This window comes from Lathyrus oleraceus, chromosome 4 (assembly GCF_024323335.1).
Source record: "Lathyrus oleraceus cultivar Zhongwan6 chromosome 4, CAAS_Psat_ZW6_1.0, whole genome shotgun sequence".
Taxonomy (NCBI): domain Eukaryota; kingdom Viridiplantae; phylum Streptophyta; class Magnoliopsida; order Fabales; family Fabaceae; genus Lathyrus; species Lathyrus oleraceus.
In genome coordinates, this window is record NC_066582.1 from 324,350,026 (window position 1) to 324,367,580 (window position 17,555).

General features: G+C 35.3%; 1 protein-coding gene across 1 annotated transcript; it reads left to right on the forward strand.

Annotated features, from left to right (window-relative positions):
* Nucleotides 1-14,847: 14,847 nt before the first annotated feature.
* Nucleotides 14,848-16,398, forward strand: LOC127135491 (uncharacterized). The gene is made up of 2 exons (XM_051062180.1): nucleotides 14,848-15,387; nucleotides 15,496-16,398. Exons 1-2 carry the CDS (start codon nucleotides 14,976-14,978, stop codon nucleotides 16,365-16,367), a joined length of 1,284 nt encoding a protein of 427 aa, XP_050918137.1. The 5' UTR covers nucleotides 14,848-14,975; the 3' UTR covers nucleotides 16,368-16,398.
* Nucleotides 16,399-17,555: the final 1,157 nt, after the last annotated feature.

Sequence of the window (17,555 nt, forward strand, 5' to 3'; positions counted from 1 at the left end):
AGGAAAGGCTGTGGTAGAGACCTCAAGGCCGAGACAAAGGGCCCGGAGGATGCCAAATGCACACGGAATTATTTTTGAGGATGATGACCATGTTGAAAGGTACAAGACTCACCTTAAAAGGAAGCTTGTACCTACAAGGTATGTTTGTGATGATACTATGAGTGCTTTAGGAATTCTAGATGATGTATCTCAAATGTTCCACAATTTAGGTATATTTGAATTTATGCATGCTGATGTGCCTTTCTATGAACGCATCACTCTAGAGTTCCTAAGCACTGTAAAATTTAAATTGGAAAAGAATTGGACTGGTCATGTTTATGAATATTTTGGTACTATGAGTTTCCGGCTCTATAATGAAGATTATTCGATGTCGGTTATTCAGCTTGGGCAATGCCTCCGGTTACCATTGGTAGGATCCGGGGCAGTGCCAAATGACTTTTCTGCAGGTTCCTTTTGGTCTTCTATTACAGGTTTACCGCAGTATGAACCCCGGGGTGCAAAGGCATCATGGATTCAAAACCCGTGTTTCCGATATGCTCAAAAAGGGTTAGCGTTCACCTTGTTTGGACGAGGAGATAGTACAGGTGTAGCGGCAAAGCGAGAGTTATATTTGATGCATGCTATGGTTAATGAGGAACCAGTGAATGTGGCGGCATTCACCGTCGACCATTTAGGTACCATGGGGTGTGCCAGCTCAGGTGCCATTTCAGTGGGTGGTATGATCACACAAATTGTTGATTGGTGTGGGTGTAGGCCGGTTTTGGACGGAGAGACCCCGATGCAGGCGTTGGGTAAGCTTGACCTCAATGCCCTGTGCACACAAGGAATGCTCGAACAAAGCCGTCATGGGTATGTGTTGGTAAGCCGGACACGCCGATTGTTCCGCTTACCGAACACTGATAAAACTAATGTTGATAACAGTGGGAATTGGTTGTATACTTCTGTTAACCCCGAAGAGGCGGGAGAAGATGATTTTCGTGCAGGCGATACGATGGAGGAAGATGCACCGGCAAGGGAGAGGGGTGTTCCTCACCCTTACACCTCTCACCACCGAGGTATGGGAGCCTCCTCTGCTGGATGAACACCCATGGACATGGATCAGTTCCGTGTCGAGCAGGCTCGCCAGGGGGCGGAGATTGATCGGATCGTGACAGAGCAGCTCCGTCAAGGGGCTGCCATTGATGATATTCAAAGGATGATGCAACAGATGATGTTTCAATTTCCACAGCACCCTCCTCCACCGCAGTAGGCACTGTAAGTCCCTCTTGCATTTGGGTTTAAACATTGGGGTCAATGTTTAGTTCAAGTGTGGGGGGATTCTTTTCATTGTTTTAGTTATTTTCCATTTTTCATTGTTTTAGTTATTTTCCGTTTTGGTTTTTCAATTTTTTTTTAAAGTTAACTTTGATTTCTTTTATTTTCAACTGTTTGGGTGTTGGGTTACAGATTGATGGATAAAAACCAGAGGCGTGATGGAAGGATGTTTAGTGGATGAAAGACACAACCCGAACATACTCTCCCGAGGCACCTTGGAAATTTATGCAGCCGAAGAAAAACTATTGTTGGACGCAGTGTGATGAAAGCTGGATTGAGATAGAAGTATGGTACACCTGAACCAAAAAGAAGCTACATTATATAGAGAGTGCTTTGGAACCTGCAAGTTTACCCCACATGGTGAGACTACAAAAAGCCAAATACTAAGATATCATCATGAGAGTTAATCCAGGTATGACTCTATCGCTCTGGTTTTGTGTACGTTCTACTGACATAGCACTGCATTAAGACACACACTGAGGCACGTTTTTGTTGTTAACCTCGAGCCTTTCCAGCCACCCTTGTACGTTTTATCCGTTGCAAATCCCTTTTGAGCCTTTAACCATTTTGTTTGTTTTTAAACCACTTATGTCACCCTATGGCCAGAAAAAAAAAACATAATAATCTCCTGTACCCTTGCTCGGCATGAATGTTGTGGATTTTGAAACTGTGTTGAATTCTAAGTTTGGGGTGGTGAATCTAATACAAAAAGGGACAAGCGTGCGAAAAAATTGTTACAAGAAAAGAGAAAAAGAAAAATAAATTGGAGGCTTTTGAATGCTCCGAAAACAAAAAGAAGAGAAAAGAAAAATAGAACTGATAAAAATGCACTTGTCCCAACTTAACGACTTGAGTACATTTGCAATACTTAATCTGTTGAGTAAAGTAAATAGTCGATGTCGAACCCCTTTATATCAAAATAAACACAGGTACAAGAAAAATAGCATGAGTGCTGAGCCCCAAAAACCCTTGTGTATCTGTTTGTTGTTTATCCCACCTGTCCTAAGCCCCGTTACAACCCTAAGTCCTCCTAAAGTGTGTGAAATATGTTTGTGCAAATGAAGTAGAATTTATTCAAAAACTAAGAGTGGATATTGCATATGCTGAATCTTGAGTGCTAACCCTGAGAGATTGTGTGAGATGTATGAAAAGCTTGCAGGTAAAGAGGTGCTGAACTGTGAGGTGTAGCAGATAGTTCGGATCGGGTGGCCGAAATCTTGACCATGAAGGTATGAAACTATGTGTGAATAACATCGGATGTATAGTGGTGAAAAGGAATTCTGGGGTGACCTCTGTTTGTTGTCTCTTGCATCACTTGAGGACAAGCAATGAGATAAGTTTGGGGTTGTGATCGATCACCATTTTACTTGATTTTCATCATGTTTTCGGCCAAAATTCATCAATGTGGTAACACTTTATTTTGAGTTTTAGTGTTTGAGTTTTAAGTATTTCATATTTGAGTATTTTTATGCTTATTTTGCTTTTAGTATTAATTTAAGTTTTTAGATGCGTTTGATGTCGTTTCCATGGTATTGTGCATGTTTCAGAAGTAGTTGAAGAGTCGGAAGTGCCAAGGCAACAATGGAAGAGTTAAAGAAAAAAATAAAATCCTGGAGCCAAACACGGCCCGTGTCTCCTGACACGGCCCGTGCTGCAGGCTCAACTTCTCCCCATACAAAAACCAGAGAGACAACACGGCCAGCCGTGTTGCTTGGCACGACCCGTGTTGGAAGATGCGCTGAATTTTCTGGTTTCCTGTTTTCACTCATGTGAGTGATCCCGGAGGGCAATTTTGACTTTTTGACTTGACTGTAATGTGTACTGCACTTTTTAGACCTAAGAAAAAGAAGAGAAAGGGATTAGAGGCAAAGAGAAGAAGAGAATCAAGATTTTTGGAGAACGGAGATCATCAAGCGCGGAAGCAATTGAAGATCGAAGATATCTAATCTCTTGTAATGTCTAATCTTAAATTTGTACCTTCTTTGAATAGTATGATGAGCTAAACCCCCCCTATGCTAGGGGGGTGTCCCTGAATTGCTTTTGTAATGAACCTTCTTCCTACAATTTTATGAATGTTTATGTTTTTATGAATTCAATTTGTTATACACGAGTGTAATGCTTGCCGTATTGGAAAATTAGGTATTGATTTGGAGGTAAAGGAGGTCGGACAAATCCCTTTATCACTATATGTATAAGAACATCGCTAATTTCTCTTAGGAATGAGGATCTAATAGTGATGATGGGAAATTCTTGATATTCATACATGGGATTAATATTCTTTTGAATGGCTAAGGAATTGGGATTTAAACTTGAATGTTAATGGTTTCTGGCTAAGGAATTAGGGGAAACTACTCTTGAGAATCACAGTGGATCATTCTAGCATAGACGTTATAAAACAAGGATTAAGTTTATTTCAGAGCAATTAATACACCCCGGACCTAGCATGCTTAACTTTACTGCGTTAAAAATTCTCTATTTTTTCCTTTATATTTTACAGAGCGAATTTACTCTTCACTTACCAACCCAAGGTTCTTTTGTTTAATTGAATCATTACCAACACTGATAGTTCCTACGCAGTCCTCAAGATCGATACTTAGGATAATTCCTTTTCATTACTACATCGGTAAAAATAGTACACTTGCTATTTTCCCGATCAGTTACCGTAAAGTCTTGATAACATAAATAATTCTTAACAGCAATTTAATTGACTAAGGAATTAGGAGTGAAATTGCCTGTTAAATGGTTTTGGCTAAGGAATTAGAGAAAACTACTCTGGAGAAACTGTTTTGAATTATAATAATATCGATGTTATATGATATGGAAAAAGTGGAATACACAGCAATTCATACACCTGGACTTAGCATTATTTCTCATATTGGTCAAACTGTTTTTATACGCTTTATATTTTTATTTCTTATCAGTTGTGAAAACAATCGTCAAACCCCATATGAACTTTTGTTCAATTGAATTATTCTAAAAATTGATACTTTCTACGCAGTCCTCGAGATCGATACTCGGGATAACTCCCTTTTTATTACTACATTGGTGCAAATAGTACACTTGCTATTTTACCGATCAAGGCACAAAGGGAACAAAAGTTTGAATGAGTGTTAGTTCCTTTTGTCTTTTGAAATTTTAAGTCAATATGATTATATTTACTTACAGGTTTGATTTAAGAAAAGAGTTTAAAAATTCAATGGCATAAGGCCAGAGTTTCTATTTGAACTAAGGTCTAGATTTGAAATAACAAGCAAATAAAATTTTTGAAAAGGGGGAGAGATTTTGAAATTTAAGAAGTATGGGGAGATTAAGAGACTAATCCTAAGCATAAAATTAAAAGTTAAGAGTTAAAAAGATCTTACCAATAGGATGCAATCCAACACACAAGAATCTCATATAAAAAACCCACTTTCCCTTTGGACTTTGAATCAAGCAATAATCAATCAAGCAATTGGCAATATCAGACATCATGAAGATCAAGGCATCAAATAAATATAGCCACATCCAAGCAAGCAAATCCCACAGCTAGCAGTCTTCTTTGTTTTCTCATGTATCAGATGAAATACTCCTTGATCAACTCAAAATAAGACATTAGACACAAGATCAAAGTAACAATTGGCATTAAGACAATGTAGCAGATGAGTTCAAATAAATCCTCAAGACTTGCATCAGATGAAGGCTCAGTTCACAATTCTAAGAATGTTGGGATTGGCCAAGTCCTTTTTTCACAGGGAATGTTGCCTAGTTCTAAGTCCAAAACTTCAGATCAAGATAAACAGTCCACCAAACATTGTTTAGGGTTTTTGATGTTTATTAAGTATTTTAAGGTCCTAAGACCACAAACAAAATCAACATACACAAACAAATATATACAATCACAAGATATGACTCAAATGAGCAAAGTAAAAATGGCATAAATATAAACAAGTTAAATGAAATATAAATGGCAATGAATGATAAATGACTAGAAACTAAATTGCATAAAGTAAATGACTTGAAAGTAAAGCAATATTAACAATACTTAGTCAAAGTTAATTGAATGTTAGTGATGTTTTGCTTTTTAATTAATTGAGTCATTCTTTGGAGAACACTCAACCATCTATTCACAAGCAAGGATCCTTGAACCAAGAAATCTTCCATAGTAAGGAAGAAATGCCAAGTTTCCACATAATACCATGAAAGATGGGAGACTTACAATCTCACTTACTAGAATGCTATGCCTTTAGGGTCAAATTTAGCTCTATGTTAAGCAATCGTAATTGGACTTATATAGAAGTCACAACTATCTGTGGTCGGGTAAAAAAATTTTTGGTGTCAATGCATGTTAGAGATTTGGTATAATGAACCAAACTCCTAAAACGTACCACACACTAAAAGAAAAGATCAAAATGGATGGACCTATCTCATCCATACTTGTATTGGTTCATCTGACACAAAGTCATTGATGAACCAATTAGGCTTAGGATATTGAGACTTCATTGGTCAATGAAAGGAATGGGAAAGAATAGGGATGAAGATTAAGAGGGAGGGGAAGTGAGAGAAACAAAAATTGGTCATGGGAGGAATTTTATCAAATTAAAATCATTCATTCATTTTGGGAGATGAAATATACATTTCATCAATCCCCTAAATCCAATGATTTTAATCCAACAAAAGTCAAATCAATCTTGACCAATGCCCAAACAAATAGTCAAACATCACAAGACCATAAAAATGGCTCAACATGATTTTTACACAATTAATCAATTAAAAATCAAATTAAAAATGCATTAAAATTCAAATTAATTTAGTCAAAACCTAAAATCTCTTCAAAACACCAAATAAATTGCCAAGAGATTTATCCTAGGTCAAACAAGGTCAAAGAACCCTAGATAAAAAATTTCATGATTTTTGAAAAGTCATAAGTATTTTTAAACAATTGAAAATATGCACAAAAACATTTAATTCATGAAAAATATCAAAATTAATCCAAAAAATAGTTTTAATTTAGAAAATGAGAGAGAAAGATATTTAAAGATTTTTGGTGAAAGTCCCATATTTTTGGGATTAAAAATGATATTAATATGAATTAAACAAAATAAAAAAATTAAATGAAAAATCAGAAAATACAAAAAAACAAGGACCATCAGATCTCCCTCATTAATTAAAGTGGCAGATCTGATGACCATGCACGCACGTGGTAATCAAAACCAAGGGCCAAGATTAGAACGTTGGACCAAGATCAGATGGTGGAACCTTGCCAACACACCACCGGAGCCTTAGCTCCGTTCATCTTTTCCGGTGAGGACCACTGGGCTGGTCTAACCTAAACTTCATGAAAAATAAAAAACAAGGACACTAATTTGAAGAGAAAATGCTCAGGATCACAAATTTGGCCTCAATTTTCTCCAATTCCAAGTATATAAAAAGATACAGGGATTTGAATTTTGAGGGTCATGAACTGAGTTGCTTCGATTTGACCTCAAAGCAACTCAATCTTGTTGCCTACGTTGATAGGAATTCAGCCAACCAAAAATCACAAAGAATAGTGAAGAATTGAGAGAGAATCGAAGAGATGAAGTTTCTGAAATCCAACCTTCGAGTAGCTTCAATTCAGCTTGATCTTGATCTGGATTTGCTTGATTCTTCCTCCTCCTGCTTGCAGTGATCAATTGAGATGGAAAGGGCAACGGATTCTTGGAGTTTGAACTTCAAAACAGAAGGTGAATTTCAAACTCGATTTCAATGAAATCCTCAAGAAATTCTATGGAGTGAAGGGTCTGAGGTGTCTTGGCAAAGCTTGGGCAAGGTGTTGATGCATTTCTGAGCTTATGACACTTGTATTTATAGGCTTTTCAAATGCTTTTTGCACACTTCCATTCTAACTCCAAAAATAGTAATGAACTCATGCATTCTTACATGGATGTGTACAAAGCCCAAAGAGTGATGTCAAAGGGTCTAAAATCGTGCACATGTGATGGTGAAAGAAATTCATGAAGCCATGCAATGTGGAATGGAAATTGGTCATGAAAATCTTCCAAATGGGGCCATGCATTGCACCGAGGCGTAAATCCTTCAATTTTGATCCAAATGAGATGATCTTGGACTTTTTGGAAAGGTGAGATCAAGGGGAACAACTTTAATTTTCAACACTTCTCCATTTGAAGCTTGTATCATGCTGAATTTTGAGGTGGAATTTTGGAAAATCAAACATATTTGAAAATTTTCTAAGTACCAAGTCAAATGTTCACTTCTTCCACCGTGGATAACTTTTGATATGGACTTAAAATGGAAAATTCTCCTTCATAAAAGTTGTATCTCTCTCAAAAATATTCAATTTAGTCACAAATTTGACATCATTTGTATTTGGCATGAAGGATTTATGCATTTTAGAAGTTGAGGAAAATCACTTGTTCAATGGTAAAGACCCAAAATGACCTATAATGTTTCCTCTTGGCACATGCATTTTATTGTTGAATTTGAACTTCCTCCACATATAAAAGTTGAAAAGGACATCTTGAATTGAATCATGGTACTTTAATGGCTTTCATATCATAAAAATTGAGCAAGTTATGGTCCTAGGAAGTTGACCTCCTAACTAGGGTTCAGACAAAATGACCTATAATCTTTCACCATAAAAAATGAATTTCAAAGCAAAAATAGCTCTTGACTTAAACATGAAAGTTGTTTTGAATGTCATAATGAGTAACATTTCTCTTGGAATCATTTTTATATGACAAAAATTGTAGGAGATAGGGTCTAGGGAGCCCCAGTTTTGACCAGTTGACTTTCTCTGGTCAACCACCATGAACCATCTTGTTAGATTGAGATTCTATTGATTTTTGGGACTAATGAAGGATCATATATGCATAAGATGATGTAATATGAAGTATCCCTTGAAATATTTGGTCAATTGATGAGGAAACTCTCTGAAGAAGTCACATAAGATACCCAGATGGATTAGGGCTTCCAAGGCAAACAAGACTCAAACTCTTGATGAATTCTTGATCAAAATGATAAATGAAGATCATGGGGATCCATATATGTTGTCTAGAGTAAATATGAACCATATCTTGATTAATATCCTTGCACTGAGGGTCTTAAACCTTAAATATGAGCTTGATGGAGCATGGGTGAACACTCATACTACCTACAAAAGCAACAAACTAGATATTGACATATTTTTGGTATTTTGGTTAGTAAATAATGAAAAAAAAGTATGATACAATCAAATGTGCTTGGTGATCTCTCCCAATGCAAAACCAATGAATGAGGGGTAAGGAGGATGCCAAGGTGTGATCCCAAAGCCAATGCATATGATGAGATAGCATGAGGGATCTTAGGGTCAAAATTGGGGTCTTACACAAAGGTTAGAAATATGAGAATCTCAAGGTTGAAGATGATGTTCATACGTTGCTTCGCGGGTGTTTTATGTGTCTTAAATTCAAAAAAATACGCTGTCATGTTTTCATTGGTTGAATGGAATGATGTGTTCCCTATGTGTGCGTGTGTGTGTCCCATGTTCAACGCGTGCGTCGTGTGTCCCCTTGATCTGACCATTCATTTTACTTACTTTTTTAAGTGACTTGATTCGAGGGCCAATTTTAGCCCATGTGTTATTTCTGATTGAGTTTTATTATTTATTTTATGGGGCGCGTTAGTTAACACCCAAAGGCACTTGGCCCAGTGGAAAGGGGGTTGACCCATGACTCCCAAGGTTAGGGGTTCAATCCCGAGTGCCACCCTTTATTTTATTTTCTTTCTTTCCTCTTTTTCATTTCTTATTTTCTTTCTATTTTCTTCATTTTATTTCCTTTCTTTTTTTCATTTTTATTTCTTCAATTTTATTTTATTTCTAACCAAACATTTTTTGTAATTATTTTTTTATCACATTTATTTTTATTATCCATTAATCATTTATTTTTATTATTTTTAATTGGACACTTATACCTTTGTTTTTTATGATGGTTGATGACATCCTATTTGGCCATGGTCATTGATTTTTTAGGATTGATAAAATCTTCAATATTTCAAACATGATAGTGAATGATCAATGGATCATTCATGAGACTTTGAAGTGTTGATAGATTGCCCCTACTTAACTATGTTTAAACCATTTAATGCATAGATGAGACCTCACTTGTTGATCTATTTGGTTGTACTGTGTCCATTGATCACTAACCATTAAACACTTGTGTTTGAATGTCTAACTTGCACATTATTTGACCTTTAACTTGTAATTATATGGGTGATATAATCTTCCACTTTTCAAATCATTGATAGATGGATTTGGGGTTGTATAACTTTCTTTGATCCAAATCTATTGTTAGATGATCATGGATCATCTTCAATCCTTTGTGTGAATGATAAGTTTTCCCTCGATGTGCCATATTTTGAGTCCTTTGACTTGTGGATAGATAATCCATAGGTGGTTTACCTTGTGCAAATTCATTACTAACCACTAACTATTCATTGTTAACCTTTAATATTGTTAATTTAGTTATCATCTTGTGATTTATTTTCTTGTCAACTTATTATATTGTAATTTACTTTCAAGTATCCATCATCATCATCATGATTGTATATATAATCTCATGCATCCTTTATCATTTGTCATTTACTTATTGTCATAATCAAAAACAACAAAAATATGATAAAATTTAAAAAACCTAAAAGATACATTCATCTGTGACACTGTTGACTTAGAGGATTTCAGTAGGACCCTTTCATGGTTACTTTGTAAATATTCATGTGCACCACCATTTCAAAATCAAAAGTAATAAACCCTTGATCAAACGTCAAGTGGCATTTTCTTAATCAAATAAAAAAACAATAAAGATACGATTAGAACTATGCGCCACGAGCCTTAAGTGGTGGGGAATGAGTAAGGATGGATCTGTCATACCCTTACTCTGGGTATTTTAGACACAAGACGCATGGCTTAGTAGTCTGAAATATTCACCCCCTCCCATAGTCTTTAGTGAAACTCTAACGAAAAAACATCTCTTTTCAAAAATTCTAAAAACAACATCAACTCATAAAACCTCATTCTTGCGCCTTATGACATCACTCTGAAAACCCATTTTCAAGGTAAAATCAACCAACACACAAACATTTTCTACTATGAACTACAGAGCTCTGATTCTTCATCCCCCGATGAATGATACGTAGGCACAAGGGCCCTAATCCTTAGCGAGCACAATAATAAAAAACCAATCCCATTCCTTCCCTTTTTCCCAATAATAATAAATATAAAATTTTAAAGATAAATACCCACGCACACTGACAACCTAAATGGTTCCCATGGATTACCATGGACGTGAGGGCTGATAATATGTGAGGAATTCTCAAGCTTAAAATCATTGCAACATGTCAAATTTGTGTGCAAGGTGTTCAAGGGTGCTAAGGCCCGATATCGTAAGATTGAAAGACTCAAATTGGCAGTAGTGGAAACTGCAAGGTGTTAAAAGGTACTAGAATATTTTCTAGTAGAATTCTATTTTCCGGTAGACAAGGAGACTCCCCCTGACTGGATCCTTCTAGCATTATCACTGCACCATTTATTTTTATAATTCATTATCTTCATTCAGTCTAATTACCATAAGACGAGTTAGTGGCATAAAAAATCCATAAGCGTCCAACAAAGTAAAATATGGAGTTCATTAGGAAATGTAAAAATCCCAAAGACACGTTAGTCTGCACCATGCACTCATTAAACTCTTCTATTTATTCGTGAAAACCTTACCATTTTACTAGTGGGGAGTGGACATTCTAGGTCCTTTTCCGTTGGCTCCCGATCAACTAAATCTTTTCGCCATTGCAGTAGATTATTTCGCAAAAATTATAGAGGCCAAAGTTATATCCAAGATCACAACAAAAGGGTCCGCCGTTTTTATTTGAAGAGAATTATGTCCAAGTTTGGTATTCCAGGGTTATCATTTCGAATAATGGAACTCAGTTCATGAGAATTGTCATGGTTGATTTATTTGCATGACCTAGGATTTCAAACAAAGTTTATTTCCAGTGTCCTCCACACGCGAACGAGCAAGTGGAATCAGCGAACAAGGTAATAATGAAAGGGATCATGAAGAAGTTGGATAACTCCAAAGAATTATAAGATGAGTAGCTTCACGAAGTATCGTGTTCATATCACACCACTCCTTATTCAACTATCAAGGAAACTCCCCTCAGTCTAGTACACGAGTCAAATGCCATGTAGCCTATCAAAATTAACACACCTTCCTAGTAGCGCTCTCAGTTCAAAGCAGTGGAGAATGAGGTAGGATTAAGATGTGACACCAATCTAGTCGACGAAGCAAGAGATTTTTCCCATATTCAAGAATTTGTCTCTAAGAAAAGGGTCGCAAATAGATATAACTCCAAAGTGATTCAAAAGAAAATGCAGGAGGGTGACCTATTGTTGATATAAGTCGTTGTGCCCACCCAGTAGAGGAAACTACAACCCAATTGGGAAGGACCATATTTCATATACCAAAAGCTACCTAATTGAGAATACAAGCTCGGGGAGTTATATGGATGAGTTATTCCTAGAAATGAAAATCAGTCCATATAAGATATTATTATAGTTGATTGTTAGATAGGTGAGTCGCCTACCAATTCCTAAATCTCTTTGAATTTTTTTTATAATTTGTAATAGGTTATTTTGGTTGTGCATTAAATATAAATGTTGGGCTTCCACAGGAAGATCCCTTCTACCTTAAATATGTAAACATAAATATTGGAATTCCACATGAAGATTTATGCCGTCTTAAAAAGGGCAATATGAATGCTGAACTTCTACATGAAAATCTTTGTCGCCTAAAAAAGGGAAATATGAATGTTGGAATTCCACGGGAAGATGTTTTTCGTTTTAAAAAGAGGAAACATAAATGTAATCTTTATAAGACATCTCAACTAAAGTCTTTCTAGAGGGAATCAACTAAAGTCTAGCTTGTGGGACTCAACTAAAGTCTCACCTAAGGGACTCAACTAAAGTCTCATATCATGGGCTCGACTAAAGTTTCACGAGAGGGAATTAACTAAAGTCTCTCCTAAGGGACTCAAATAAAGTCTTGAGAAAGGGACTCGACTAAAGTCTTTCCACAAGGACTCAACTAAATTATTTCTTGAGGCACTCGACTAAAGTCTTCCCTGACAGACTCAATTAAAGTTTCGCAAGAGGGCATCAACTAAAGCATTACCAGAGGGACTCAACTAAAGTTTTGCCAGATGAATTCAACTAAAGTCTCTCCAAAGGGACTTGACTAAAGTATCGTCTGTGGGACTCGATTAAAATCTTGCATGAGGGAATCAACTAAATTCTCACCATAAAGACTAGTAAAAAGACCTGTCTGAGGGACTCAAATAAATTATTTCCTAAGGGACTTAACTAATGTATCACTTGAGGGAATTGACAAAGTCTCTAAAGAGTGGATCAATTAAAGTCTCTATTTAGGGGCTTGACTAAAGTCTCGCCTAAGAGACTCGACTGAAATCTTGCCGGAAGGACTCGATTAAAGTCTTGCATGAGGGACTTGACTAAAGTCTTACCATAGGGGCTTGACTAAAGTATCTCCATAGGGACTTGACTAAAGTCTCACCTAAGGGACTCTACTAAAGTATCTCTTGAGGGAATCAACTAATGTATTTCCAGAGGGACTCGACTAAAGTATTACTTGAGGGAATCGACTAAAGTCTCGTCTAAGGGATCAACTAAAGTATCGCCTGAGTGACTCGACTAAAGTCTTATTTGAAGGACTAGACTAAAGTCTCATCAATGAGACTTAAATAAAGTTTCACCTGAGGGACTTGACTAAAGTCTCATGTGAGGGATTCGAATAAAGTTTTTCTAGAGGGAACAACTGAAGTCTCGCCTCAGGGACTTGACTAAAGTCTCTCATGGGGGACTAACCTAAACTCCTGCTATATGGACTCAACTAAAGTCTCTCCTGAGGGACTCGTCTAAAGTCTGGCCCGAGGGACTCGACCTAAGTCTTGCCTGAGGATCTTGACTAAAGTCACACCTGAGGGACTCAACTCAAGTATTTCCTAAAGGAATCGACTAAATTATTTCTTGAGGGACTCAACTAATGTCTAGTCTACAGAACTCAACTAGCGTCTCTCTAGAATGACTCAACTAAAGCCTTGCCTAATGTAATTGACAAAAGTATCTCCCAAGGGAATCTACTAAAGTCTCTCTTAAGGGACTCAACTAAATATAAGCCAGAGGTATTCATGTCAAGTCACTCTTAAAATATCCATTTTAGTTTCCCTCATGAGTGTCAGAATGAAGGAGATGAAACTAAAAGACTTCACCTTTTTTAAGCCCTCATTCTTAAGGGACTATATAGTGGTATATTTAAAAAGGTACCACAAATGGAAAGGAATAGGCATATGACTCGGTACCTTTCCAATGGATCCTTCCTGGTCAAGTAATTCCTGGTTCGAACACCTGTTTATTGGATAGGATGCCCTTTCCTTAGATATGTCGCTCGGGTACTTTATAGTTTGCTTAATGATGAAGAGGAATTCGTGGAAACAAACCATTCTCCCCTAAATAACGGGAAATTATACATTCACTCCCTCCATTTTTTCAGGAGCAGTTATTATTCCTATGAGGCATATGATCTAGGTCCAACACAACTATAAATATCTTAGTCCTAGAGGTGAGAGGGACAAAATGATTATGACAAAGAAAACCACACATACAAAACTTCTTACTTACTATGTGATTTATCTCTCAATAATATAATAACCTTAAAACCTTTGATATCCCTTAATCACTAGGGGTTGTCACGTAATATATTTTAGTAAATACAACCACTTTTGATTCAGACTCATTCTTTAATGATGTTCGCACATTTGATATTATTAAGTCAATCATCAAAACTTGTTCAAACATTAATTCACATTTTTTTATAAATAATTATATGTGTACATATTCTCCATAAAATAAAGATATGTGTACACTTTTAATGTCGCATCACCAACTTATAATATCACTCTCTTTATTTGTTTCTCTCTTGATACTTTTTTTCATTGCCTTAAAGGTCATCAGCACATATAAAAATTTGTTTAATCAATATAATGCTTGACTTATATTATTTTGAGTCATGTGAAATTTTTATAAAATTTAAAAAACCATTATTCTTTGTATTTTAATTTCAAATTATTCAATGCATTTCTCTTTTTCACCTCTTCTCATTAATTAAAATTAATTGTGTTCATTGTATTAAATAAAATCAATTAATCCTATTTTATTTACTATTATTGTATAATCCATTAAAAAAATGCGTTGATGGAAATTATATTTTATTTATAATAATAAGAATTTATTGAAAATATAAATATATTGTTGAGTCATCCAATCAAATAAAATTGTGTAAATATATTTTTAAATATTTCAAAGTACAATTATAATGAGATATGATTAAATAACCACATACGTTATTTTAATTTATTGAAAAATATTATTAAATTTAATAAAATTTTAATATAAATACCATTGTCACTTCTTCAAATATCTATAAAAGTTTATTTTCTTTTTTATTTATTTTGGTCTAGTAGCCTAATGCCTAGAATTTTTATAATTGTTTTTGAGATTAGACATTGCTAAGTGAACTCTAGAGATCCTTTTTGTTTTCTTTTTCGTTTTCTCATACACTCGATGAATTTTCCTCATAATGGTGCATGAAGTGATCCTAACTGGTTCTAGGGACGGCCCCATGATAGCATTTGAGGCTTCCACAGGCGCCATTCTCGCTCAGTTCACCGGAAGTCGATCACCTTGTCGCGGCTTCACGGTGACAGGAAAAGAACTCATTGCAACTTCCCATGTGTCTTCAGACAAAGGTCCAGGCTCAATCCACATCTACAATTGGGGCACTCCAACAATCTTCCAAAACATCTCACTCCCTGAATCTATCACTCCACTTACAGCCAATTCGGATGGTGATTTTCTCTTTGCAGGTGGCGTGTCGGGAAGTATCCACTCCATGTCACTTCCTTCAGGAGATATCATCAACTCATTTACTCCTTACTCAAAACCTGTTTCTAGCCTCCACCTTAGTAATGATGGGTCACTACTGATTTTAGGTAATTTTATATTTTACGGTGAGAATGAGTGCGATATAATATGCCTTTTTTTAATTCTAAATTTTTTGTCCTATATCATCAAGTTAATATTGTATCTCTTAATTTCAGGTTATAATGATGGCATTATTGTTGTGATCCCATCTTTTATGCTTATGGATGGTCCATCTTCATGTAGTGACCCAATCTCACAAAAATGGAAGGCACATTCTGATTCAGTGACATGTTTTAAAACTGGAATTGGGATTCATACTTGTACGTTTGTTTCATGTTCGATGGACTGCACATGTAAGTTTTGGAGTTTATCAAACGGGATAACTCTAATTCGAACTGTGACATTTCCATGTTCCATTTTTGGGTTTGTTATGGATTTAACAGAGTTGGGTTTTTATGCTGCTGGTTCAGATGGGTTTATTTATAAAGGGTTAATGAAGGTTGGGAGCATAAAAATGTTGGAAAACAGAAAAGGTTATGAATTGGTCGATTGGGGTAGTAAAACAAAAAACCATGATGGGCCAATTGTGTCTTTAGTTTTGGTGAATAACGGGAGAAATTTGGTGTCTGCTTCAAAAAATGGGAGTGTTTGGATGTGGGATGTTGAGGGAGGTGAAATCATTATGATTTTTGGGAATGCTCAAATATTGGGAAGCATTAGTGATATGATAATGGTTAAAGGGACTAATACTATAGAGAAAAATGAGGGTGGTAAAGGTGTTAATAGTGGTTTAATTAGTTCTTCTAGGTTATGTGATGAAGAGTTGATTAGGACTTGGATGAAAATTAAAGAGCTTGAAAATGTGATGGATGTGGCTCTTCATGATCAAGGAAGAGCCATTGATATGCTTGAATCTACAATTGCATCTTATGAGAGGCTATTGAAACTTATTCTTAGGGAAGTTACCAAAGCCATTGAAGAGGCAGATCTTGAAGATGAAGGAAATGATAATAAAGGGGAAAAGGATTCGAATGAAGATGTAAACTAGAAATCGTCCAGGTCGTTGCCCATATGGGTCGGGGGAGTTTTTTTTTTGTATTTGTAATATTAAATATTATAATATAGCTACAATTAGTGTATGAATCTCATGATAAAATAAATTAACTATAGAATCATTATTTTAAATGAGAGGTATATGTGATACATTATTTTGTGTTAATGTAGTAATAAAATTATGAATTGAATATAACTTTTATGAAATAAAATGAATATGATATAAGAGAATAATATATATCTAAAATAAGTTATTGTATCATGCCTTTATTATTGATCAATTTTATCAATAATCAACAACCAATTAGAAAAATGTGAAAAGTAGAAACAAAATAAAATTACAAAAATAAAAGAGAATTAATTGATTTTTTATTATATGCATGGCTTTCCATATTTATTTATTTGTGTTTTTTATGTTTCATTTTATTCGTAGTTATTTTTTCGTATCATATTTATGTATTTTTCATTATTTTTAGTTTTTTTGTCAAATAAAAGTACGCATTACTTAATGAGAAATACAAATAAAAATATTGAGAACAAGAACCTAACTCATCAACATAACTTTTATAAAGAAAATTATCTTAACCAAACCTCTTAAGAAATCATGAATCGCACAAATTGGGATGGAGTTCCACCAAATCTCGTCTTAAATCTAAAAACCTACATTATTTATACGACGTGCACAATTATTGTCTTCATGGAGGATCTAATGATATGAAGGATATTCTTTAATTTGGATAGGAGATTTCAAGGGACAATGATTGCATTAGTAAATGCTCAAATCATCAGTAAAGAATCACTTTCAAACCACAATTGCCTCCACTTTTTGGACATGTTACTCCATACATAAGAGGAAGCGGGTGAATTGTGAAAGTTTAATATGCAGCAGAAAAAAGAAAATAAATGGAAAACCAAAAGAAAGAAAAAAAAGTAAAGAGATAAAGAGGAGAGAAACAACACTAGAGATTTATACAGGTTCGGCTTAATAATTTGACCTACACCTATCCTGAGAATTATTTTTGAGAGTATCCCCTAACTTAAAAGCTCTTAGAAGGATATGCTTATGAATCTCCTTTTACAAGAAAATGAAGTTTAAAGGTTAACTTCTAACCCATTAATGAACAAAGTTTAAAGTGGATATCCTCAAAACTAAGAAGAGATTTTCCAATGGCTGATCTCTAAC